Genomic DNA, 24035 nt, shown 5'->3' with positions numbered 1-24035 from the left:
CAATCTCATCCCATCCCATCCCATCCCATCCCATCCCACCCCACCCCATCCCTCCAATCCCATCCCACTCCATCCCATTCCACCCCACCTCCATGCCCAGTGGAAGCAGCCCTATGAACATCCCCAGGCTCCGTTGGTGCTCCCTTTGGGCTCAGGCGGATTTTGGTGCAGGGCAGAGGCACACAGGAGGCTGCTGGCACCCCTAACCTGGCTGCAATTATATGAGTTTTGAAAATTTTCCTCTTAAAAAAGTAGAAAATTGACATTTTTTTTTTTCCAACAGCATTCTTGGGCTGAAAAAAAATTGGAGCTTTGTCAGTGGGCTTTTTTTGGGGGGGTTGACAAGTTTCAGGGTGCAATGAGGCCCAGGGCAGGCATGAGGGGATGAGGGAACACCTCCAGCACAGCCCCCCCCCCCGCAGCCCAAAACATCTCAAATGTGGGCTCCAGCTTCATCGGCCTCCCATGTTGCCATGGCAACAGCTGCATCCCAGCCTTGGCGAAGCTGGGAGATGTCGGCAGGGATGGGAGATGCTGCAGGATGGGATGGGATGGGAGATGTAATGGGAAGGGATGGGGGCTTTAATAAGCAGCCTACACCATCTGTAACACCTCGGGGGCTTACAGCCATCCAGAACACCTCTAGAGCACGCTTCAGGTGGATGTTCATTGTTTGCAGCCCTGGAGGTACCGCCATGGAAAGAGACTTTGGCACAAAAGCTCACAGGTGAGGTGGGAGGGCTGCACAGCCCCTCTGCTCAGCTTCCAAATGCACCCCGTAGTCCAGCACGGGTGCAAGCATTTGGGCCAGCCTCACGGCCCACAGCTCATTGGCAAAGGCCGGGGCACGGGCAGCACTGCGTCCCACTGCTGGCAGGGGCTCCTCTGCACCCACCTGGATCCCAGGGCTGAGTGCTGAGGGGGGAGAGCAGCTCTGAGGGAGAGCAGAGCCCGTGCTGGAGGAGGCAGCTCCTGCTGGAGGGTGGGACGGATGTCAGACAGGTCGATGGATGGATGGATGGACGGACAGGTGGATGGACAGGCAGACAGATGGACAGATGGATAGGTGGAGCTCCAGTCAGGGAGAAGGGAATGGAGCAGGGATGGATGCAGAGCAGGCACCGCAGCCCCAAACACCTCCAGGGATGGGTGCTCACATACACACACAGCTCAGCTCTCTCTCCTGGGGCTGCACCTCCTCACACAGAGCTTCTTCCTGCTGCCCATCAGCACTCCCCTCACGGAAGCATCCATCACCTCCAGCCTTGCACCTGCCCGGCTGCCCAGCTCCCAGCGCTGGCTAACAGTGAGCTGTGTTCCTCGCATTCCCTCCTTCCAGCTCCTCTGGGCTGGAGAGGTGCAGCTCCCACAGCCCTGTGGGACCGGCCTGGCTGTGCCACAACCCAGGGGCTCCCAAGGAGCCTTTCCCAGGAGCACAGAGTGGAGTGCAGCAGTGCCACGCCGGGCACGAGGCAGGAATGGGAGAGACGAGGCCAGGTTGGGTCCATGGGCTGCACCTCACATCCAGACAGGCTTCAAGACAGCTAGGTGTCGGCTGATGGGCTGTGCAGGACAAGCACCGCTGTGCAGCCAGGATGGAGGAAGGATGGAGGGCCTGCGCTTCCTGCTGCCCACCCAGCGAAGTCTGCCAGCTACAGCAGCTCAGCCCGGAGCAGCAGCACACAGAGCAGCACAGGACGCAGCCCCCAGCCCCATCCGTGTGCCCAGCAGGGTGCTGGGCTGCGCTCAGGCTCAGGGAGCAGCGGTGCCATCGGCTCGTGGCCCTGCCAGCTCGGTGCGCCCCAGTTCCGGCAGCTGAAGGAGCTCAGAGCCGATATCTCTACCAGAGCCTCAACTGCTTTAATTACCCACATCTGAGTCATCCCCAGCTCTGCTTTATCAAAGCTCGCAGCCCTGCAGACAAATCGCCCTTTGTGCTCCTCCAGTCCCTGTCCACGGGGAATTGCCAAGTGCCAATTAACCAGCAGCTCCTGCTGCAGCGATGCCGCGGGGAGATGAGATGAAGAGGGGCTGCTGCCCGCCCCGTGGCCTCAGCCTGGGTCGGTGGGGGAGGCGGCAACTCCAGGATGCTGCAGTTCTGTGCCGTGCCACGTCCCCGTGGAGTCCTGCATCCTCCAGTGCCCCCGGATGGATGGATGTAGCCGGCAGGCGAAGGCAATGCCGTGGCCAGCGTGTGCCTCCAGGGCCAGCGTGTGCTCCTTCACCTCTGCTGGCAGTGCAACGTGAATTGGGCAGCAAGGATGACCTAAAACTGTGCAGATGCTGCTGCAAGCAGCAGAGCGACAGCACAGCTGTGCTGCAGGGTCAGAGCTGGGCAGGGAGCTCTGCTCTGCTCCCTCTGAGCTCTGGGAGGGGCTGGGGCAGGAACTGCTTTCTGGAGGGTGAATAATGTAAATATTACAAAAAAAACCCAACATCATTCCAGCCCAAATCCAATCCCCACATTCAGTGTTTCAATGCCAGGTGGCACCTGCTTGCAGAGCTGCTTCATTCAGCTGAGTTACGGTGGAGAGGGGACGTGAAAGTGGAACATCTGAACACTGCACTCCGGTTGCTCATTAATTTCGAGTTCTTCCTTGTTGTTTGCACTCACGATGGCACTGGGCATCACCTAAAGCCACAAACCAGGCCTGGTGCACGGGGACATCAGCTTTGTGGGAATAGATAGGATGGAAGGAGACAAGGTGAGAGCTCTGCTTCCCCACAGCCGGTGCAGGGTGGGGAGGGGACACGGCCCTGCAGGGCCCGAAGGAGTTAACAGCGAGTGCCACCTCCTGTATGTTATCTCCTCCATTGAGGCAGCTCCATGCTGGCAGCGGAACAATGCCAAATTCTGATGAGCTCTGGTTTTCCAGCTAGAGGGGAGGCACGGGAGGGTGGGGAATTAATGCTATTCTGCATAATTTTTAATCTAAATTCCATTTCTTTTCTTTTCTTTCTCTAGGAAGCAAACAATCTAGGGGGTTTTGTACTCAATTCCTTGCTTTCATAAGCTAAATGGATTGTTTGCAAGTAGGAGCCAGCTGCAAAGCTGGCAATCTCCAATCGGATCTGCCTTTCTCCTCATTCCAGCCATCCTTAATTCACTCCTCAGCTCTGAGGAGCAAATCCTGGTGGCCCTGGGGCAGTTTGCAGGAAGGACGGCTGAGCTGCAGCTGTTTGTGGCACTGGGCAGCAGGATGGGGCCCTGCAGCTCTCCAGAGAGCAGAAGGGTGCTCAGGAACAGCTGCTGAGCCCACGATGGGATGCTGGCATTTTGGAAATACTGGAGGATGACGTTTTCCCTGCTCTGTGCATCCTGCCGAGCCTCATTAGCCGGGCGTTACAATAAGGACTGAGGATGCTCCCAAAGCACCCGGTGCTGCCCCATTTCTGTTGTGGTGCCCGAGGCGTGAGGCAGTTTCACAACTGGGAAACTGAGGCACGGCTCCCACTGTGTTTGCAGATGGGGTTCACCTCAGCATCCTTTTCATTCTCATTTGTTTCAAAGCCGTGTGTGGCTCGCAGGCACGACAGAAGCGCGCTGGAGTGCAGCAAGATGACCTACTTACTGAGCTGCAGGAGCTGCACAGGCCTTGGGTCACAGCAGCTCCTGGGACCCCAAGGGATGGGGACAGCTGGCACACAGAGCCCACAGCTTCTCTCCAGGGGATGCACGGCCCCAGCAGGCAGCCTGGGCAGCTGGGTGGGCACACAGCTGGCAGCAGGGCCAGGGAGCAGGGACACGTGAATGCTGGGCTGCCCAGCTTCCAGCCTCCCTCAACGCTCAGCTCCCAGGGGAGCCCATCTCCCTCCTTTTATCTGCATGCCATTTACTGGGGTTCTGTCTTCAGTTCAAAGGCCACGGTAGCATCAGAACATGGAGTCTCGATATGCTTGAGAGTGAGACAGCAGAGAACCTCTGCCCCCGTGTTTACCTCCTGATTTTTACCCCAGTCTGATGAATCCTCCGTGAACACAAGCAGATCATGAATGCACTCCATTAGAAATTATGCTGCAGTTCAGGAGGATTTGTTTCTGGGTGCTGATCCTTCACCACGCTCATTCATCTAACAGGATGCTTCAGAATTTATTATAATGACAAACAGGAGCTGGTGCTCCTGGAGGCTGGAAGCAGCTTTGTGCCCACCTGCACAGACACCCCCTGCAATATCACTGGCCCACGGGCTACCTGGGGGCTGTGACCAGCAGCTAGCAGCTCTGGGATTCAATGCGGAAGGTGCTGTCAGATGTCAGGGAGTCAAAAAGACAACAGAGCAGCTCTTCAGCCTGAGGAGACAAGAAGGAAAAGGAGAGCTGTGAATTTTGTGCATTGCAAAGAAACTCCCTGCAGACCCCTTCCCACCCAAGCTGTCCTATGGTTCTGTGATTCCCCCACGGGGTGTTACCTCCTCTCTTCTGCCCCTCTAATGGTGGTAGGTCCCACCCCACGGCCCCATCCCCAGCTGCATGCAGGGAGAAGCTCTCCCAGGTACAGCTGTAACAGTCTCCATCTGGAAATCTGAATTCTCATCCTATTTCCTATTCCCAGATCACACTGGGAGTCAGTATGAAGTTCCTTTTCTCTCCCATGGCGTGGCTCCACCAGTGAACACCACTCAGACCGTGAGGATCTGCAATCTGTGCTCACTTAACCCTCTGAACTTTGCCTGATATCATGGTGTTGCTCATTAGCTGTAACCTGGAAAGCCTGGCTGACATTTCATAAACTCGTTAGCAAGAGATCAGAGGATCAAACACAGTTTCTAGGGACATCTTTTGAGCTGCAGCCATTCCCAGGTGCACAGACCTGGCTCTGTGATTTCCAAACCCACTGTGGACCTGGGAGCAAAAGGGTCCTTTGAAGAGATCCAGGGCTCACTGCTGTGCTTCCTGCAGCCCCAGGGAGAAGCCCTGCAGCCTGCACTGCCCCAGGAATGGCTCAGTCTGAGCTCTGCTCCTCTGCCAGCTGGGCTGCTCCTCCAGAGCCACACAACCCAACTGACATTTTCTTTTAAAATCCGACCCCTCTGGATAAGCTTCATTCACCACAGGGACACAAAAGGTCCATCTATTCCATAACCATCTCTACTTGCCTGTTTCTCATTTTGAGGATAGAGGAGATGCTGCGCCACGTCCAGCACCGACTGCTTCTGCCAACGCACACTGGGGGTAAAGACAAAGGGAAGGCAGAGTTATTTTGCCATCTAAGCTGTTGAAACTGCTGATGACCCAGCTTTAGGCAGGGCTACGCTCAGTGCCAGCAGCTCTGGCCGCGTGCATCTGTTACTGAACTTCTTTACACAGCTAAATCCTGGGTTTTACAAAGCTTTGTATAAATGGATTTGGATTCTTAAAATATAAGCCTCCAAACAAACAGTAATGACCCGTTGCATAATGGGGTCTGTGGGGCAGTGGGAATACGCACACATCCAGATATGCCAGGTCTGTGCAAGGGCCTTTTGCTCACCAAAGACCACCAATGTGTTTTCCCAGGCACTGAAGGCTTCCCGTGCTGCCCCTCACAGCAGGGCGGACTGCACTGCTCACCTCGTGCTTTGGTCCCCTTTAAATCACATGAATTGACCACAAGACATATTAGAGACATCTCAAGGCACGACACAAAGCTCAAAATTGCTTTCCTAGCCAACCCCATGCACGGGCACAGCCTTCAGCCCCTGGAAGTGCTTCCAGCTCCCTGCCCCCACACCCAGCTCCTGCACTCGGCAACAGTTTTCCCTCCAGTGGTTTCCATCAGCCCCAGGATTTCACATCCTGCACGTTCCTCTTTTGATTTCTAAACCTCCTTTCCCTCCAAAGCCTCCCAGAGACGAGCCTCCTATAGGGATAACATCGCTCCCTGCTAACAGCAATTAACACTTGGTAAGAACGTTTCAGCAGACAGCACAACATCCAGCTAAGTTCCTCTGCACTTGGAGCTGGCTCTGATTGCCTGCACTCTGATTTTCTTCCCCTGCAGCCAGGGTTTGGGTGTGCTTCAGGCCAGCATTGCTGATGGAGCTCAGCACAACACAAGCCAGCTGAATTCCTGGGGACCCTACACAACACAGATGGGTCCCAGCAATCTTACCAGCACCTGGAAGTGCTTTATGAGAGCTCAGACAACCACAAAGGAGTAATTTCTACTGTGGTCACTATAAAACAGCATCTCTTATTAAGGTGACTACATGTGGTTTGCCACGCACACCAAGCAGAGCCTTTCTCCAAGTTGTTGCTTTGAGCCTGCTTGTAAATTCTTCCCTCTGCCACCCTGCAGCTAGGAAATCTGGCTTTAAAAACAAGTTATGACAGGGGAAATTCAAATGCTTTCTAATGGAGACCTAGGCATCTGAGTGCTGGCAGAACTAGAAAGGCAACTCTCCCATCTGTTTTCCTTGTCTGTAGGTAGGATTGTGTCACTTCCTCCCCCAGGATCTGCCCTGGTCCCACTGTTCCAAGGCTGTGGTTCCCTTCCCCTCACCTCTTCCAAACACCTGACTCCACTGCTCTGCAAATTGCCCTTGGCATCCTCCTACATCTCACTCTGGCTCCGCTCTTTGCAGTCAACCAAGCTCACAGACTGCTTTTGTGCCCCCACCTGTGTAAGCTGTCCCCTCCTGTGTTCTTCCTGCACTTTGGTGCGGAAAGAAGCCCTTCACAGACACCCAGAGAATGGGCAGAGCGCACAGGGTGGGTGCTGCTGCTGCTGAACACCACCACACAGTTACGAGAGCCTGCAGCTGCCCTTAAGGAACTGCTCCTCACGGCGCATCCTCCGAGTGTCCTCTTCACGTGCCACAGACAGAGCTGGCACAGCAGAGCTCCAGCAGGCTCAGAACAAGCAGCTGCACTAGCCAAGCCTGCTTTGTTCCTTCAGCGCCTGATTCCTTCTCATCACAGCCCTGCTCTGCCCTCACATCCCCACGGATGGCCGTGTCTCTCCCCATGGCACAGTGCCTAAGTGACGTGGCTCAGCTGTGAACCGGATCCCAGGGCAGGAAAATAACCTCCCTCACTGCAGTGCTTCAGCAGCGCAGCAGAGCCAGGGCAGGTACTGGGATCCTGGGCCACAGCAGTGATACAGATACGTGGTGATGTATTCAGTGCAGGAGAGGTCACGTGGCTCCTGCTGATGGAGGCATAAGTGCAATTAACCTCAGATGTTACTCTGAAATGTTTATAAACTAGGCAGTGAAGATGCCTTAGCATGAAGTGTCCTTGTGAGACACCGCTTCAGTCAGGTTGGCTCGCAGAGACGTTTGTAAAGCTGACTTTAAGCCATCTGATGGCTAACGGTGGAGCAGGGCACTGCTGGCTGGAGCTGATCTAGCCAAGGATCTGTGCCTCTCCACCTCCCAGCCCTGCGCAACACCCCGCTGCCCCTCCCTTCCACCAGCACCATCCAGAACAAAGAGTATTTTTGTAGAACTGGTTTCAAATGGTTGCACGAGTTCTGGCAGCAGGGCTGATGGCAGAGCAGCTCCTGCCCCGTGGGAGTGCCTCCAGGATGCACGCACACATCAACAGGCCAAGGTAAACCTACAGCAGGCAGAAGTGCTGTGCTGCAGGTCGCACCCAGACTCCGACAGCAAAACAAAGAGGTGGGGGATGCTGTGCTGCCTCCTGGCCCCACTGACAGCCCTCTCCTAGAACCTCCTCAGCAGTGATCTCTGGGGCTCCTGGCGGCTCTCTTGGTTCCTAAATACCACCCCCTGTGCATGGAAACTTTCCCTCTGGGAAGCAGTGGGTTAATTGGCCTGATAATCAGCCTGCTTCACTAATCAGTCCCTGTAGAGGAGTTCTGTTTGTTTTATCAGGCTCATAAATCCAGCATTTCTGGTGATTTATTCACGAGGCTGATTTCTGATTTTGCTCTCTGGCGTTTATTTTAAACAATTTTTTTTTCTTCATAGCAAACAGAATCTGCTAAGATATTTCTCCTAGGAATTGTATTGATTCAGCAGGTCTATTCCCAACGTGAGCCCTTATCTCAGAGAATTCCCTGCATTTTGGAACCATGCTGCCAAGCCTTACAGACACTCTGAGCCCTTAACAAAGCATACACCTCACTATCTAGCATCCTGAGCGTGACTTCAGCCTAAGGAGCACTCTGACGTGTCGGTACGTTGAAAACAACATGGCTTAAAACAATCATAGAATCATTGAGGCTGGAAAGATAACTAGGACCACTTAGCCCAACCATCCCTTGTGCCTGTGACGTGCCTTCCTTCAGAGGAACACGTTGCCTTTGAGTGGCACCGAACACTGTGGGAGTCCAAACCACAAGTGAATTACAGAGCAGCCAGCTGTCCTGGTTTGGATCACACGCCCTCTGGTAGAGAAATGAGGCAGTGGTGAAAAAGTGCTGTTAAAGTGTTATTGTACCTCACTTACCTGTCCAGCAGGGAGTCGAAGCCAATGACTGCGCTGTCTCGCTCTGCTGCTACCACCAGGCACAAACCATCCATTAAGAGGGAGCACTGAGAGAGAGAAGAGCACAGCCTTGGTTTGCTTTCTGCTTAGATAAGGCTGTAAGCCTCACTGATGAGCTGCTGACAGCAGAGATAACTGCTGTGTGAGGGGAGGAAGGAGAGCAGCAGAGGCTCACGCTGAAGGAGTATCACGTCTGAACTGGCGGTTCACCCCTTCCTATGGCATGCTGTTATTGCTGCTCTCTCCTCTCAGAGTGAAAATAAGCTGGGTCTTGGGTGTGATACTCAGTCACTAATTCTGCTGGAAGCAGGAACGTGGACATAACTGCAAATGCCTGAGACACCGCAGCAGAAACACTCCTCACTTGGAGGAGCCCATCGCCCTGCTGGCAAGGGAAAGCAGATGCTGTAAACGTTTGCCTTTGGCTCAGCAGTGCCAGTCCCTGGTGGATGCATGCCAGCTCTGCCCACAGCCATTCATCTCTGACAGGAGGACGTGTTTGCATGGCCAGCAGGGGAGCAGGGCCGTGCTGCCCTCTCCTTCCCACACACCCCTGGGCTTTGTCCTTCCTGGAGAGATGTGCGCAGGGACGGCATCCTCGGGGGAGCTGCAGGGGGAGAAAGCAGTGCTCAGACTAATTGGATGCTGGATGTAATTGCTATTCTGTACAGATGTACTTCAAAGGGATGCTGTCAGTTTCAAAAATCACAACCTGAAAAGATCTTACCTGCTTTATTATAGGTTGCACCTAAGACACTCATAAGTACTGATGGGCTGGAAACTGAAATGATTTTATTTCTTCACTGGAGCTGCTGCATGCCTCTGACAGCCCTTTGTTGATTGCTACTGCCAGTTTAAGTAGCTCCCCCTGTTGATTACTGTCTGCTCCTGACAATGTTTTCTTGCACATTTCCCCTTACTGCTTTGCTCTAGCAAGGTTCCTGAAATGGTGGGTTTATCTTATACCAGGCATAAAGAGAAAAACAGCTCTGGGGTGATGCTGCACTGCTGTAAAGCAAAGTACTGGCTCACTCCAGAAGCAAACCTTGTGCTTACACCCCGTGAGCACTTGCTTAAACCCCATGCTGGACTGCAGTGCGAGTTGTCATCACCAGCGGAACGAGAGATGAAATGAAATCTCTGCCCAGAACTCCAGGGCACCGTCCAAAAAGCAGAAGGGTTATTTAGCATCGTAGAGGAGGATTAATGGAGTGTGATTACAGAAAAGGAAATAGAAACGGTATTTATCGGGAAGAACAAGACAAGATACAACAGCAGAACATACATAACAGCAGCAACTGTGCACTGTGAGGTGAATGGAAGAAAATGTCTAAAGGGGATGTAGCATTCACAGTAAGGTTATGTTTGCACATCACGATGTCAAGTTCAGGTGTCTGTGAGTTAATGGAGATACAGGAACACAAAGTAGGGAGAAGCTGGCAAGGCACACTGCCCAAATTACTTACTAGTGCATAAGAGATCAGACTGCAGTGCTGTGCTAAAGCTGGTTTACCCAGAGCTAGAACAGCACTGCATCAAATGGCTCTTCTTCCACGGGGAAGGAAGCAAAGTGTAAATCCAGACTCCATACCTTTGCTGCCACCCCGCACTTGGCTCTGCTCAGTATCTCTGAGATGCAGTGAGCCTGTGGTGCATCCAGCACAGTGAGGCGTACTCCAGTCACCGTGAAACCTTTGCCAGTGAGCTGATGGAGCAGTTCAACATAAGGGGGGTCTGAGCCCCGGAGGATTATCGCCGGCAGGATGAGGCAGGTGGTTTGGCAGAGGTTACCGAGCAGCGGCCGATCTGATGGGAAAAGATGAAAACACAGCAGATGCTTTACATCGACCCCCTTCCACTGCTAACCCTCACCACCACAAACATGTAAGCAGGAGACCAGAGGCATTATTATGTCATTTGGGATGTTTGCAGGTGTGGCTGCTCATCCCAAAGTGCTGTGTGCCTGCGTGTATCTGGAGATCACCAGGCAGCAGGAGTGACCCCATTCCAGGAGTCAGGCAAGGACAGCTGTTGGTTTGCTATGGGAGGTGTTATTCCACTTACTTTCTCCCAAGCAAAGAAATCTGTTAATCCAGCTGCTTTCATAATCCAAAGTGTAATTCTCAGCAACATACATAAGATTTAATGCACTTCATATTTTCCCCACGATAAATCTGTCTGTCCGTTAGGCTTTGTGATCATTATTTGCCAAAAGGAGACGTTTCCTCGTGTGCAAGAGCTACCTCTAGCGTCCAAGAGGAGGCCACGAAGTGAATGATGTGTCTGGCTTGCTGGCAGCACTCACTGTATTGTGCCTGACAGCCCAGGCATCACGTGTGCTTGCTTTTCCAGGACAGTAGCTCTTTGAAAAACATTTTCTGAGACACAAACACATCAGGGCTGTACACTGGTTTCCTTTTCACTCTGCTCAGAAATCTTCAAAGCAAAGAGATTCTCACAAAGCAGGAAATTGAGGGCACATACTTTGAGATCTGCTTCCCAGATTGAGCCATACAGAACCTGCAGAACACTCACGCTATTTCCACAAGCAGCTCTGCAGTGTTGTTATTACTCTTGTTTCAGGGTTCATACAGTGGCTTAGGAATGGCAGAAATGTTGCAGGATAGACCTCAGCCCAGCCAACAGTTTAGTCTTAAACCTTCACACAGCCAACCTCTGATGTATCAGTGTGGAGCACAAGAAAAGGAGGAGATATGGCCTTACTCAGGTGAGGATCATTTGCTAGGATCATGAAGTATGTGCAGGGCACAGCCCAGAGCCAACAGAAGGCAATGGAAAGAACCTACTGATAATTCCTCCTTCAGAGGACCCAATTCCAGACACTTTTGCTCCCTGTAAGTACCACAGGGATACTTTGCCTGGTCACCACTTTGGTATAAAGGCTTGGGATCAGCCCACAGGATCCCAACACGGAAGCATCTATATAAGAGTTACATCTCCTGGCAATAAAAGGCAGAGCATCACAACCTGCATCGTATTCACACCTATCAAGAACAGTCAGCAGAAAAGAACCAGAGAAACTACCAACATCTGAGGGAGCTGACAGGCCTGCTGCTGAAGTTCTGACTCGAAAACAAACTCAGACCAGCAGTAACTGGAAGTTCTTTTCAGCTGGCAGACATCCAGCAGCTAGTGGGAACCCAACGAGATCTCAGACCCGCTCCCAAGAGATGGAATCCCATGCTGCCAAAAGCACTCCATGCACAAACTGCTGCTTATTTACACCCAGAACAAAAGGCCTCCCTGTTGCTCATCACTGCGGTGCCTTGGTCACTCCTGAGCTTTGAATGGACACGCAAACCACTGTGGCGAAACACACAGTAATAGTTCAGCTGTTGCTTATGTTATCTGTGCTGACAGTGCTTTTTCTTCTGCTGGTGACAAGATCAGCACTTCTCATCAGCCCTATGTTTAAACCCATAAAAGAAGTGGTGACAGAAAGGCCCAGCAGGCAAAGAGTCAACTGGCTGGACTCCACCAGAGCTGTTTGTTGTAGCTCAGAGTTGTCGCTCCCTTCTGAAAGGACGTCAATACCAAATCTTGCTGCCACCAGATGGTTTGTCTTGCCATCCAATTAATCAACAACAGCCTCAATCTACAACAAGAGTTATGCATTTCCTTACCAAGATCGCGTGGTTGCCCAGAGCCCAGCAAACTGAGCTTCCCTCCTGTTCCACCTTTTATGATTTTGCGCTGCTTGCTGATTTCCACACTGACTATGGGGTCACATTTCAGGTTATAGATCTGCAGGAAGCAAGGGGAGGGGAGAGAGAGAGAGGCAAGTCATGTGAGCACTGTCACCTAATCAGGAAGGACAGCACTTCTCAAGTATTGATTCAGACAAGCTGTGAAGGTTTTGTTGGTGCTGTGTGCTCCTGTAATTACCAGCCTAGAAAACACCTGGTTGTCTGGAGATAAAAGAACATTTTGCACGCATTCTTTCTTACTGGGACTTAACTAACTGTGGTATCTTGCATGCAGACATCTTTCTAAGGTCTCCATTCCCAGCTGTTCAAGGCCAGAGACTCAAGGACCCCAAGTCTTTACCCAGTGCCTAAGTAGTGTGTAGCAGCTCCCTTCTGTCATGGAACAAATTGTCACAGCCATGCGTCCCAGGACAGTGCAGTCCTGATATTCTAGACTGAGTCACAGAGGAAGGATGTCCACATCGTGGAGCTCTTCAAAGGGGGGCCTGCTACTTGATCCCATCCCTTTGTGGGCAAACCTCAGTTATGTGGGCCAGTACCCTTCTCACACCATGGGGCAGTGCTGCACGCCAGGAGCATGTGCACACATGGGAAACGTTCAGCAGCCAGCGAGTCCTTTTATTAGCTGTCTCACTTCATCTCAGTTGCTGAACGCTACGTGTGAAAAGCTGGTAACAATCAGCCTGTGGGTCAGCTGTGCCTAAACTATCATGGGTGATGGTGGTGTTGTTCCCCATGACCTGCTTCCAAAGCGATGCTGGCTCAGTGTAGGAACTTGGCTTCTAAAGCAACAGCCCTGAGCCTTCCTGAATTTATAGCACAGGTCACTGAACAAATGCATCTGAAAAAGCACTTTTCCTCTGAGACTGTCTGGGTCAATACAAAGTTAGCACATCGTGGCAGGGACATCCAGAGGAGAAGGAAATCTCGGCAGCCGGTGAAACACAGCAAGAAAGCATTATCTAAAGTGTAAGAGGAAGGAAATCAAGGGCTAGCAGGACCAAAGCCATGGCTCTGACACAGCAGGAGACCCTTCAGAAAAGGGCAGAATCCTACCTCTTCCTCCTGCAGTGTCTGACACTCGGCGCAGCACAGACCTTCTGGGAAAAACAGCTTCATGTCCCGCACAGATATTTGGTAGGATTTGGAGCCTGAGAGATAAATACAATGAGAAGATTCTTTCAGGGCATGAATTAAACATTCTCTGGACTCGCACTCATCCCCCTGAAAGATTGATGGCGTGCAACTTACTGAAGTAATTGCTTTAAAGGCCAGCTGTTCTGTATAGTAATAGCAAACATTTAAAACCATTATATTTAGAATAATTCCATTGCGCTTTTGGTATTTTGATTCTGCTCCATTATCACTCACCTTGTCCTCCACGTAAATAAGGCTCTCTCTATTTCCTAACAGTGTAGTCAAGGGAATCACATTAAGGAGTCAGTAAACACCACCTCTAACCCCCTGTTCTCCCCATGCTCTTGGATCATGTCAGGCTAGTCGTGTTGAACGGAGCTACGGGTTACTAAAACCAGCTGTACTTCATTAGAATAATGTAAGCCCCTACCATGTTGGTGACTCCTGTACAACAGAGCAAAAGAAAGAAGATTAGTATGAGACACTACTGACAGCAGTGCATTGCACCGTTCACCTGTAGTCCTGAAAAGCAGACTGAGACTGGAAGAGGTACGAAAAATGAATGTGAAGGTCAGAGAAGGAGCGGGGAATCATCTGAAGAGTCTGAACTAAAGCCCTCTGCCTGATTAACCCAACGTAACACAAAGCTAAGAAGGAATACAGCGAGGTGAAGAGGTCAGAGAAGGGAAAACTACTTACAGTACATGCACTGGCACAAGAGCAAACAGATACAATCTGTGCATGACTGCATTTAGAATCGAAAGCGTATGAAAATTTCCAGCTGAGAAGTTCTTTAACAGCAACCCAAATTCGGGTGAATGCTTATGAGAGGAAATAGATTAACAGAACTCAGTGACTTACAGGTCCCTCCAGCTCAGCAGCTGAGTATTTCTCCATAAAGTTACAGTGTTAGAAACCACTGCTCGGAAGGTTTTGAGGTTTGTGAGTGGAAAACGTTTGAGAAGGAAAAGCTATTTCTAAATAAGCGGAGTTCAGACAGACTGTCAGCGTGCCGGCATGGATCCACACTGCTGGGATACAAATACACAAAAGGCAAATCTATTCTGAAATATTATCACTTCTGCAAACTGTGCATTTAAAAAAAATGGTGCCTTACAACTCCTAGAGCACTCAGCCCTGCGTGGGCAGCCATAATTCTAAGATCACATAGCCAGAGTGCTTAACAGTAGTTTACAGCCCTGAGATTGTATATGTCACTGGTGTATAAGTCATGCTGTGTGCTTTATGTACCTCTGTGTCAAACCTTCCCTGTTTAAATCACTGGTGCCATTACAAAGGGGACACAAATGTTCCCAGTGCTACTCTTAGCAACGTTTTACTCTTACTTTTCTCAAGGTGTAATGCTGTATAAGAAGCTCTTTGGGCTCGAGAAAAAGCACTGCACAGTGATTTCATAACACACCGGAGAGATGGAAGGAATGCAGGGTTACCTCTACATCTGAGCCTCAGAATATTAGAACTGCTTTACTTGGTTTGACTGTTATCACCAAGCCTGGCCTTCATCCGACCAGAACTTCTCTAGTCCCTTCCAGAGGAAACACAGCTGGAGTTTGCTGCACTTCAGCACAACGGCACAGGCTAGAGACCTTCCTCAGCTGGAGCAAAACCAAAGAAACACGGCACTCCCTGCGAGGAAAGCAGCTCTTCCACTGTCCCCCAGATGACCACTTGTGCACTGACGACGTTTCCTGCTTAACTTGGACACAAATATTTCTTCCTTTTTGGAGGACAAACTCTAGGAGATGCGAGGCATTGAGGGTCCTTAAGGACAGGCTCCTCCTTGGCGTAGCAGCTGGATCAGATTCATGGGTTTGAGTTGCTGTGTGCATAAGCTACAGCTGCAACCGTTTTCCTTGAATGTGTGCAATTAAGGCTTTGTGAGCCACGCGCAGAGCTGGGATGCTAATGCACAGTCTGGTCTCTGCAGGCAGGTGGGAGCCAACCAGCTCAGTTCTGTGCGTAGCCCAGTCATGGAAGGAAGCAGGGATCTGAAGGGAATCTCTCAGAAAACATCCGAGGCCTTCCTTAACACACAGCTCTCTGTAACCTCCCAGTGAGAGACAGGCTGAGAGTCAGCTTCCCTTGCTGATATAAACTAATCTTTAGAAGAATTATGCTAGGGAAGCTCCAGGTGTTGCGTGGGTATATTAAGTTGGGGTATATATTACCCATAACTGATGAGTTCTCATTCTCAAGGCAACCCAGGAAGACAATCCATTAATCTTAAGAGCAAAAGAAGCAGGGGTATAGTGGAAAAGTACTGGCTGAGAAGCCTCGAGCATCTCTTATGTAGGTAGACCTGCCCTTCTGTCACTCCCACAAATGAGAACCTATGAGTAATTGTGGTGGGAGATCTCCTTCGGTTTAGTCTTGGTCCTAAGGACTATGATTGTATCTGACAAAAAGTAACTCTACATCAAGAAGTTGATTCTCTTCCCACAGCTACATGTGGTGGGCTCTTGATTGTGAGTTCTCCTCGGAAGACCACCATATGGACAAAAAGAGGGAGTACAATACAGAGTGTAATAGGGAGCACCAATTAATCCAGTGGATCTTGACAGGAAAGTTCTTTTGGAAACCAAAAGCATCCAGTCTCTGCTAGCTCAACTGTTTTTATGGAAATTATTGATCGTGTTATTTTTATACTCCTTTAACTACATCCAGCACAATATTGAGAAAAACAAACTACTAATGAGCTGTCAATTAATAACGCTTAATTCCTTATGAATTTCTGAATGACATCCTTCCTCCTCCTTATCGAAACAGCCCAGATCCCCCATTATGATATCCTTGGTTCTCTTCAGCAGTCCTTCTCATTCTCCCATCCTTCACCTGCACTCTCAGCTGTTTCCCGTTCCAATCATGGCAGCATCCTCGTTCCTCCTGCTGCTGGTGGAGGAACTGTGGCTGGTTCAGCATCAAGGATGCTGACTAGCTGACGTGCCAGCTGGCAAGAGCCTCTCAGAATGGAAAACAGCTGAGTTTACCTGCTCTCCTTGGTGGGAGTAATTTTTGATCGCCTTCCTCTACCCAGCCATTAATGTTTTGAGACACTACAGGAACTTGGTATCCTGGAGTCTTTTATCCCTCTGTGAGAGATGGCTAGCGAGTTATATAGTTACCAGGAAGAGAGTCAGAAGCATGGAGACAAATGGGTTCTTGGGGATAAGTACAAAACAACCAAGCTAAAATCACAGAATGACCACGCGGGGAAGAGATTAAAAGAAATCTGTTCTGATGGAAGACAGATGTGGGGCTGTTCTGAGAAGATAACTTTTTGATATATCTTCTGGGGCAATATTTCATAGCACGAGATGTACTCAGGTCAGCCACCAAAAACACAATCAAAACTTTCTAGGGAATAATGGTCACTACTGCCTGCCAAGGCTGGATCTGTGCTGACAGTGCAGGAGGGTAACAGTACATTACGTTTTTACCATTAGCTTATCTGAGCCTTCAGACTTTTCTTAAACAAAAACCTACCATAAAATCCATTTTGGACAGTGCTGATGCCATACTGAGCCCTCCAGAAGCATGGATTTAGTGCTTGGGCTACTTGAGGGTCCTCTGGCCCCAGAATGTCGATCAATTTCTTCACAGCATTTGGTCTCTGAAGACACAGCACAAGAGAAGTGCCTGAGGTAAGGTAGGTACAGTGAGCTTCTAGAACAGCAGGATCCTGGAAAGAAACAGCAGAGAGGGAACAGATTACAATAAATGCAGTAGATGGATCCCAACCCTCTGGCTCAAACCACCTCTGAAGCAAACAGACCTGACATTATTCCTTGCTTTCTCTTCCCTTTGCAACATTCATGCTAGTGGCCACTGCACGCAGAGCTTCCAGAGCACATGCAATGGCCACCAAGCTCGTGTACCTGCTGTGCCATTCACCAGGAAATGGGAGGCCCAGTTCCCACCCTGGGCATGCACGGAATGAAGAAAAGTTCAGCACTGAGCTTGTATTTTAGCCATAGCAGCTTTCACAACTTCTGCAGTAATATCCTAAAATCCCCACAGTAAGAAAGGAAACAAAATCCTGTTTCTAAGAGGAAAAGAAGCCTTGTGCTGTGACTTGTTCTCCCATCTGGAACACAGACAGCAGAGCTGGAGCTGCCATTTGTCCTTACCCGCTACAAATGAAGTCTCTCTGAAGTTCAGTGCCCAGTGCTCAACCACTGATCTGTGGGATGCCCTTTTCACAGCACCTTCAGTGTGACATATGGGTAGGAAAGTGATGGACAGTAGAAATATCATCATGGTCATGTATACGTTCTAGGATAAGGAACCACATTTAGTTCTTCTGCTTAGGTAAGAAGACAAACAGCAGAATTTACTTTCTCAGTTTCATGAAAGCAGTGCCCCCCACTGCCCCAATACACACCGTGCTGTGAGTCTGGCTGGCAGAATTTCATACACTAGATGGGACCAGTGCTACTGAAATAGCGAGCTTTGAACAAGGATGCTCAGGACAGGACACTGGACTGGAGCTGAAAGAAAGCAGCTCAACTCCTGGCTTTCCCCCTGGTATAATGTGTGCTCCATTGCAAATTTCTCTACCATTTTTTTCTTTTACAAAGGTTGTCAGTTCACCCTGAGCAAAGAGATTCCTCACATAGCTGTGCAGGCTGAGATCTTTAATTCAGGATGAGCGTTAATAAGCACTAGCACTCATTGCACTAGTGACAAGAGAGTGATTTGTTGGCCAGGGATGGACATAACGAGTGAGAACTATTGAGAAAGACAGCGAGAGCCCAGGGCAGAAGGCGGCTAAGGAGCAAAGCAGTCCAGGACCCTGCTATTCTCATTGAACAAAGCCTTGCAGAGCCAGCTTCTTTGCAGATGTTTCCATTAAGTGTGAGATCCACTGTAGCAGCTGTAGGCTCTTTCAGAGCCCTTCATCCTAAAGAAGTGGCAGAAGCACCCAGGTCTGCCTCCCTGCCCTCCAAGTGACCAAGTGCAGCAATGCCAGCATGCAGAGCATCTCAGCCAGCAGTGTGCATACACACAACAGCATCTGCAGCTTGCTGGCTAAACCAAGCTATGGTTTTTTTACTTTTAAAGCCATTGGTGAAGAAATTAAAAGCTGGAGGAAAAACTCTTGCTTGATTCAGCTGAATCGCATCATTCAGTTCCCCAAAGGTTTTCATTCCTCTCTTTTTTAATCTTTTCAAAGCACCAGAGAATGGCAATTCTCAAGATAAAACATTTCCAAAAGAAAATCCCACCCTTTCTTTCAAAAATATGAAAATAAAACACTTTGAGGCATCTTTTGTTTTTCTATCCTATGAAGCCATTCACTGACTTTGACCCAAATCTTCTCTCACTCATATTCCCCCTAAACTGCTTTTTTGTAAGCAGGCTATAAAGGAAAAATCTTTGGCTCAATCCCAATCTCCTCCTCTGTATCTGGAAATGCAGAATGATCTGAGATGCCCCATTCTTAAGCTGGTTACTGAGATAAGAGGTCTGATACAACCTGTGATATTTGTGAGATCCCAGCCCATAGGAACACAGACAAAGGGGAGCAGGGACAGCTGTGCTGGAGGAACACAGAGGGAAGTTTCAGAGCTGTGCTGTGATGAGGGCTCAGACATCCACATGTCACAGCATACTGCAAATGTGTGACATTAATTCAGTTCTGTATAATGCTAAGTAAGCCCTTTAGGCTTGGAAAACTTTGACAGTGTAAAATATATGCACATAATCCACTTTTCTAAGACGTCATCAGGACTTCTGCTGGAGAGACACAGAACACTGATGACGTCTCCAAGCAAACTTCCCAAAGCTGTAGATACAACATTTCATCTAACTCCACCTCACACACCTGCAAAAGAAAATGTTCAGAGGTGGTTTCTGTTAAAAAGAATGCAACAAACAAAATTGTTTTGCCCCAGACCCTACAGAGTGCTTTAAGTTTATGTAACAATCTCTGCTGTCTCTGTATCCCTTCTTTCAGCTTTTCCCTGGGAAATGAGCAGGCTTCAGGTTAATGATGATGTTGTTTCTGATGGCTAGAATGGTGTCAGTGAGACAAGGTGACTTCTCTCCCTGTGCTGCACCCTCAGGTCCAGGCAGGGCTCTGCCAGCCAAACCATGCCTCTGCACCAGCCTCAAACCGAGCAGCTGCAGCGAGGTGGCACGTGTGCAGCTGCCTGGAATTCAGTGAGCAATTTTGTTGATGCATACAGAGAGGAAGTTCCAGCCGAGCGCTGGCTCCGGAGGACTACAGGATTAAAAACAGCAGAACTCTTCTGCTTCCAGCATCAGACTCGCAAGGCAAGGCTGGAGGGAATCCATCATGTTACTGAGTCCGGGGACTTGCTATGGGCAGTCAGAGCAGGTAATCCAAGGGCAGCAGATCAGCCCTGCTGTACAATCAGACTTTCTAGCTAGCAGCCACAGCTGTGAGTTTGGGATCTGCTGAATAAATGCAGAAAGGAAAACCTCCATAGCAGAACTGCCTCTGGAGCAGTTGCTTCTCACAGTCTTAATGCTATTGGGTCATGGTAAAAGCTGAGAAGGCAATGTCTGCTCTATTTAGCTGACCTTTGTTTTTATTATCATCATCATTAGCTTTCAGGTAAAAAGCATTGCTGCATCTCCTGTGATTGGGTAACCTCATCAGCCCATTACTTACTGTAGGCCAAAGGCCAGAAGCTGCTTAGCAGTTAAATGCTAGCATTGCAGTTGAAAAAGCAGTGATGTCTGACAGCATGTTGCTGAGGATATGGGCCAATGTGCAGGTGAGTCACACGTTTGAAAGAGGAAGGAGATGCTGGCATTGCTTATAGTGAATAAACCCCTCATCTGACACCATCTCTCTGCTTACCTTGGGAGCTCAGCCCTGTGTGATGAAAGACTTTGGGTATGTTCTAAAAATGAGGAGGAGCCTCCATACAGCAGAAAACATTTCCTACCATCCATTCCTCATTGCTAAAAGCAGCCTATCATCAGTATTTGTGCACTTTCAAGCCCTGCTTTTTTCCATGGACAAAAGCCCAACACTCTGCAATTCTTAAACTCAGTCACCAGCTCTCCAAGGAAACTGAATCAATGCACAACAGCCACTCCACTCAGTTTGGGAACTCTGAAAACAAGAGAATTTTTTCCTGAAATAACCTCCCTTCAAATGTATCCTATGGATGTCTACATTTCTCCCTGAGGTTGATATTTAGCTTTCGTGCAATGCCTTCTGTTTCAGACGATGGTCTAAGTATTTTTGTGTTTAGTTGTGCAATTAAGAACCTTATTGGAAATACCTCCTCAGCAATTCTAGTGGCCACTGTCCCACCCTCAGCAGAGATCTGTGAATAATTAAAACCAGGTGCTTCTGCCCCATTCCACTGCTATCATGCAGAAAGTAATGATCTTTGCTGATGGATGGTGACGTTGGAGCCCTGTCTGAAGATGTTCCCAGTCTTCTTCTAGAATCTATTAATGGTTTCTACACTGTGTGCTTTAAACTCTTCCAACTCAAGAGCAATATCCATAATAAAGGCTTGCTTTCTATAAAAGTTAACTGGTTAAGTGTCTTCAGGAAAGCAATCAGCTAACAAGGATTTTGTTTTTTTCAAGAAAAGGAATCTAACTCCTCTGCAATGCTCAGCTTTCCATTTCCTGACTTCCACAATACCTTTATTCTGAGATGATAACAGATGAGTATTTTCCACGTTGGGCGATGAATGAATTCCCAGTGCTACAGAAGAGCAGACAAGTCTATCTTTAGCTGACAAACCCCCCTAAACACCCCAAGGTTTAAATCCCTCCTCACTGTCTATCAGACAGCAGAAATAACAGCAACCCCATTTTCTCTATTTGCAGGTCATTCTTACAGGCTCTTGGACACAGGCTTCTGGAACAAAGCCTCCGCTGCATATGTGATGTAGTACCAAAATGTAACCTGGCTCTAGAGGTACATATGCCCTGGCAGCACAAAGAAGGTTTCCCAGCTCCCACATTTAAACACACGGAAGGAGAATGAGGCACATGGGCAGAGCACAGCACACTCTGAACGATGCTCTACCTGGATTGACTGCAGGGAAGAAACAGGGGACTCCTGTTCTGCAGTTAAGAGTGAGCACTATAAATTAGCAATTTAATGTTCCTGGGAGGTCTGCAGCTCCCAGATCCTCTGAACTTTTGTTTTAGAGAAACCAGGTCTGTTTCTTTATGGCGAACGATAAAAGAAACTGTCAGCATGTCAGCTTGCTTTGTGCCTGGTATTGTACAGATCTGATTGTTCTATATAGCTCACTTCTAACAATAACCACTAAATCCCGGATGGGAGTTTTTGCTCTTTCAGGAATGGATTACTCACTAGCAAACATATTTTCCCATTCTAACCCTAAACACGGCCACAGAACGGCCAGGTTCATAACAAACCTGTTTTGTTTCAGAAGAAAGGAGTCCTAAGGCGATGTCTGGCTCCAGCTGTACGTGTTTCATCCCAACCACAGTGAATTTTTCTAGGTCAAGCTTTCGGAGGATCCTTGCAAGATGATGGCTCCAGGCACCAGGTTTGATCAGCAGCACCGTGCAGAGGATCTGGGCTCCTGTAACAAAGCACACTGGTGAAACCCAAAGCTGCTCTTAAAAGCACAGACAAAACAGATAACTCTGTGTATGAGCCAGGACAGGCGCCTATAGAAGAAAACTGGCATGAAGTTCATAGGAATTTGAATTAAACAAGATTGTAAAAAAGCTGTGCATGTATATATATATATATGTACGTATAAACGATCTACAGCAGTCTGGGCTTGTAGACCTTTTCCAGGAAGCCTGCTCAACAAATCCAAAAGTTCTACCTGGCAGGTCTGCAGCACCAGACTCCTTCCTTCATGCTGTGTGTGAACGCTTTAAGCAGGATAAAACGTTCTTCACTTCATCCTTGAGTGTGTTTAAAATCCGTTTGGATGTGGTGCTCGGGGCCACGATGCAGTGGGGGGCTGTTAGTTAGGGCAGTACGGGTGGGTTGAGGTTGGACTTTATGATCCTGAAGGTCTTTTCCAACCTGAGCAATTCAGTGATTCCACGATGAAATCCTTCAGCGGTTATTTTGTTCTCATTCCTCATGGTTTCATCTCTCAGAGTTCTGCACCTCTCTGTTAGAGCTACGTTTCAGAGAGGCATTAACAGTGTGACAGATCCCAGCTGATGTTGTAACCCTTATTATAAGAGGGATCATGTCATCTAAAATTGAAATTTCAGCAAAAAGTTTTGGCTTTTGATAAAATGTCCCCAGCAGACCTGCCAGCCATATGCTGCAGAAGCAAAACAAAATGGACCACAATAGTTTGACTGTCTGGTGGCACCAAACCTCTCCAATGGCAGGAAACACCTAATCTCACCTTTAAACGATAGCATTTTCAAATCATTAGCTTCGCCAATCTGAAGTGCTGTATTAAATCTAAGCCCCTGCGTTATTGGGACTGTAGTTAAGGTTTTGTCTTGATGACACCCTTGAAGATTTACTGTCCACCACAATGCTGGGAGCAGTCAGCCAGGACCCACTAACTGCCAGTTCCTACCCACGTCAATTAGATGAAGCATGAGGTAGCAGTACTGCAAGCTGTTAAAACTGATGCATGATGATCTGTTTGTGTACATAAAGCACCATTTCATGTTTCCTGTACACCCCATTACTAATTATACAGATGTTGATGCAATGAAGCATCAACAGCGCTGCATGAAATTTGGTGCTTACGGATATTTTCAATTAGCAAGAAGCATGTTGGCGATTCAGTGACAGAGAAATAGGGGATCAAAAATAAAAAGCCAGGATACTGACCGCATCTGGCATGAAAACTCAACCCTTATCCTACACAAAGGCCTCCTATTGAAGAACTGATGGTTTCATTTCCACGTATTTCTTGAACGGAAAGATGTAAATGCCATAGCAACGGCCTGCAAGCAGAGTGAGGCACTCAGATCCACTCAGCTGCTCGCATATCAACTGTAGGAGCTCACATCAACGCGCATCGCCCTCGTGCTGCTTTCCCCACCATCTGCTGTGTTTCTGGGCAAGCTTCCTCATTCCTGTGGCATGAGAATCACTGCATGCTGCATATTTATGCTACTTGAGACACCTCAGGAGGGGATCTCCTTATCCCCTGTGCCACCTTGGTCTGCCCAAAGACAAGCACCTAAACCAAGGTGGGACACTTTGCTAGCCAGAGGTGGTTTTCTCTCCCCGGTGACTGTAAGTGCCAGCATTCACCAACACACCACTGCCTACCAAAGAACGGCCCCTGCTCACCGTGTGCTACCAGGAAGGCCTGCTTGGCAGCCATCAGACACATCCAGCCCTGGTTCCGGCTGCTCTGCAGCTCTCCTGGACTTGCCCAATCTTCCTGGTGTTTGTTACATACGTACAATATTTTTAGATCCTTTCCTACGGCCAATGACTCCACAGCTCTCCCCACAGTTATCCACATGCGTTTTGATTTGATGATGAAACTGAGTCACAGCACCGTATTTATTCATATACTATTCATATAAAACATTTCATATACGAGCACGGCTTAAAATAGTGTCAACTGAAGAGAAGCAAATACCAGATCTCCTGTCATGCTTAGAAAAGAGAATGAGCATCACTGCCAGTATTCAAGCCCAAGAGAAATGTTGGTATAATCCTTCCACTTATTTTTGGCTGGTACATCTACATGAGTTAGGTTCACAAAATCCAACTGCATTTCTCAATTTGCTCTTCTCTCACCT

General features: G+C 48.9%; 1 protein-coding gene across 1 annotated transcript in view; it reads right to left on the bottom strand.

Annotated features, from left to right (window-relative positions):
• Nucleotides 1-3947: 3947 nt before the first annotated feature.
• LOC122176147 (dynein axonemal assembly factor 8-like) overlaps nucleotides 3948-24035 on the bottom strand; it is a 76753-nt gene continuing 56665 nt past the window's right edge. Inside the window, exons 21-28 of the mRNA XM_042864459.1 lie at nucleotides 21702-21871; nucleotides 16803-16929; nucleotides 13218-13312; nucleotides 12078-12198; nucleotides 10025-10239; nucleotides 8395-8480; nucleotides 5097-5166; nucleotides 3948-4290 (exon numbers count right to left, since the gene is read on the bottom strand). Coding sequence (XP_042720393.1) covers nucleotides 4213-4290; nucleotides 5097-5166; nucleotides 8395-8480; nucleotides 10025-10239; nucleotides 12078-12198; nucleotides 13218-13312; nucleotides 16803-16929; nucleotides 21702-21871 — 962 coding nt within the window. The 3' untranslated portion in view covers nucleotides 3948-4212. The remainder of the gene's footprint in view (nucleotides 4291-5096; nucleotides 5167-8394; nucleotides 8481-10024; nucleotides 10240-12077; nucleotides 12199-13217; nucleotides 13313-16802; nucleotides 16930-21701; nucleotides 21872-24035) is intronic.

The sequence above is a fragment of the Lagopus leucura genome, unplaced genomic scaffold (genome assembly GCF_019238085.1).
Source record: "Lagopus leucura isolate 7727_CA_CO unplaced genomic scaffold, USGS_WTPT01 Super-Scaffold_760, whole genome shotgun sequence".
NCBI classification, from domain to species: domain Eukaryota; kingdom Metazoa; phylum Chordata; class Aves; order Galliformes; family Phasianidae; genus Lagopus; species Lagopus leucura.
This window is presented reverse-complemented; position numbering and strand designations above follow the sequence as displayed.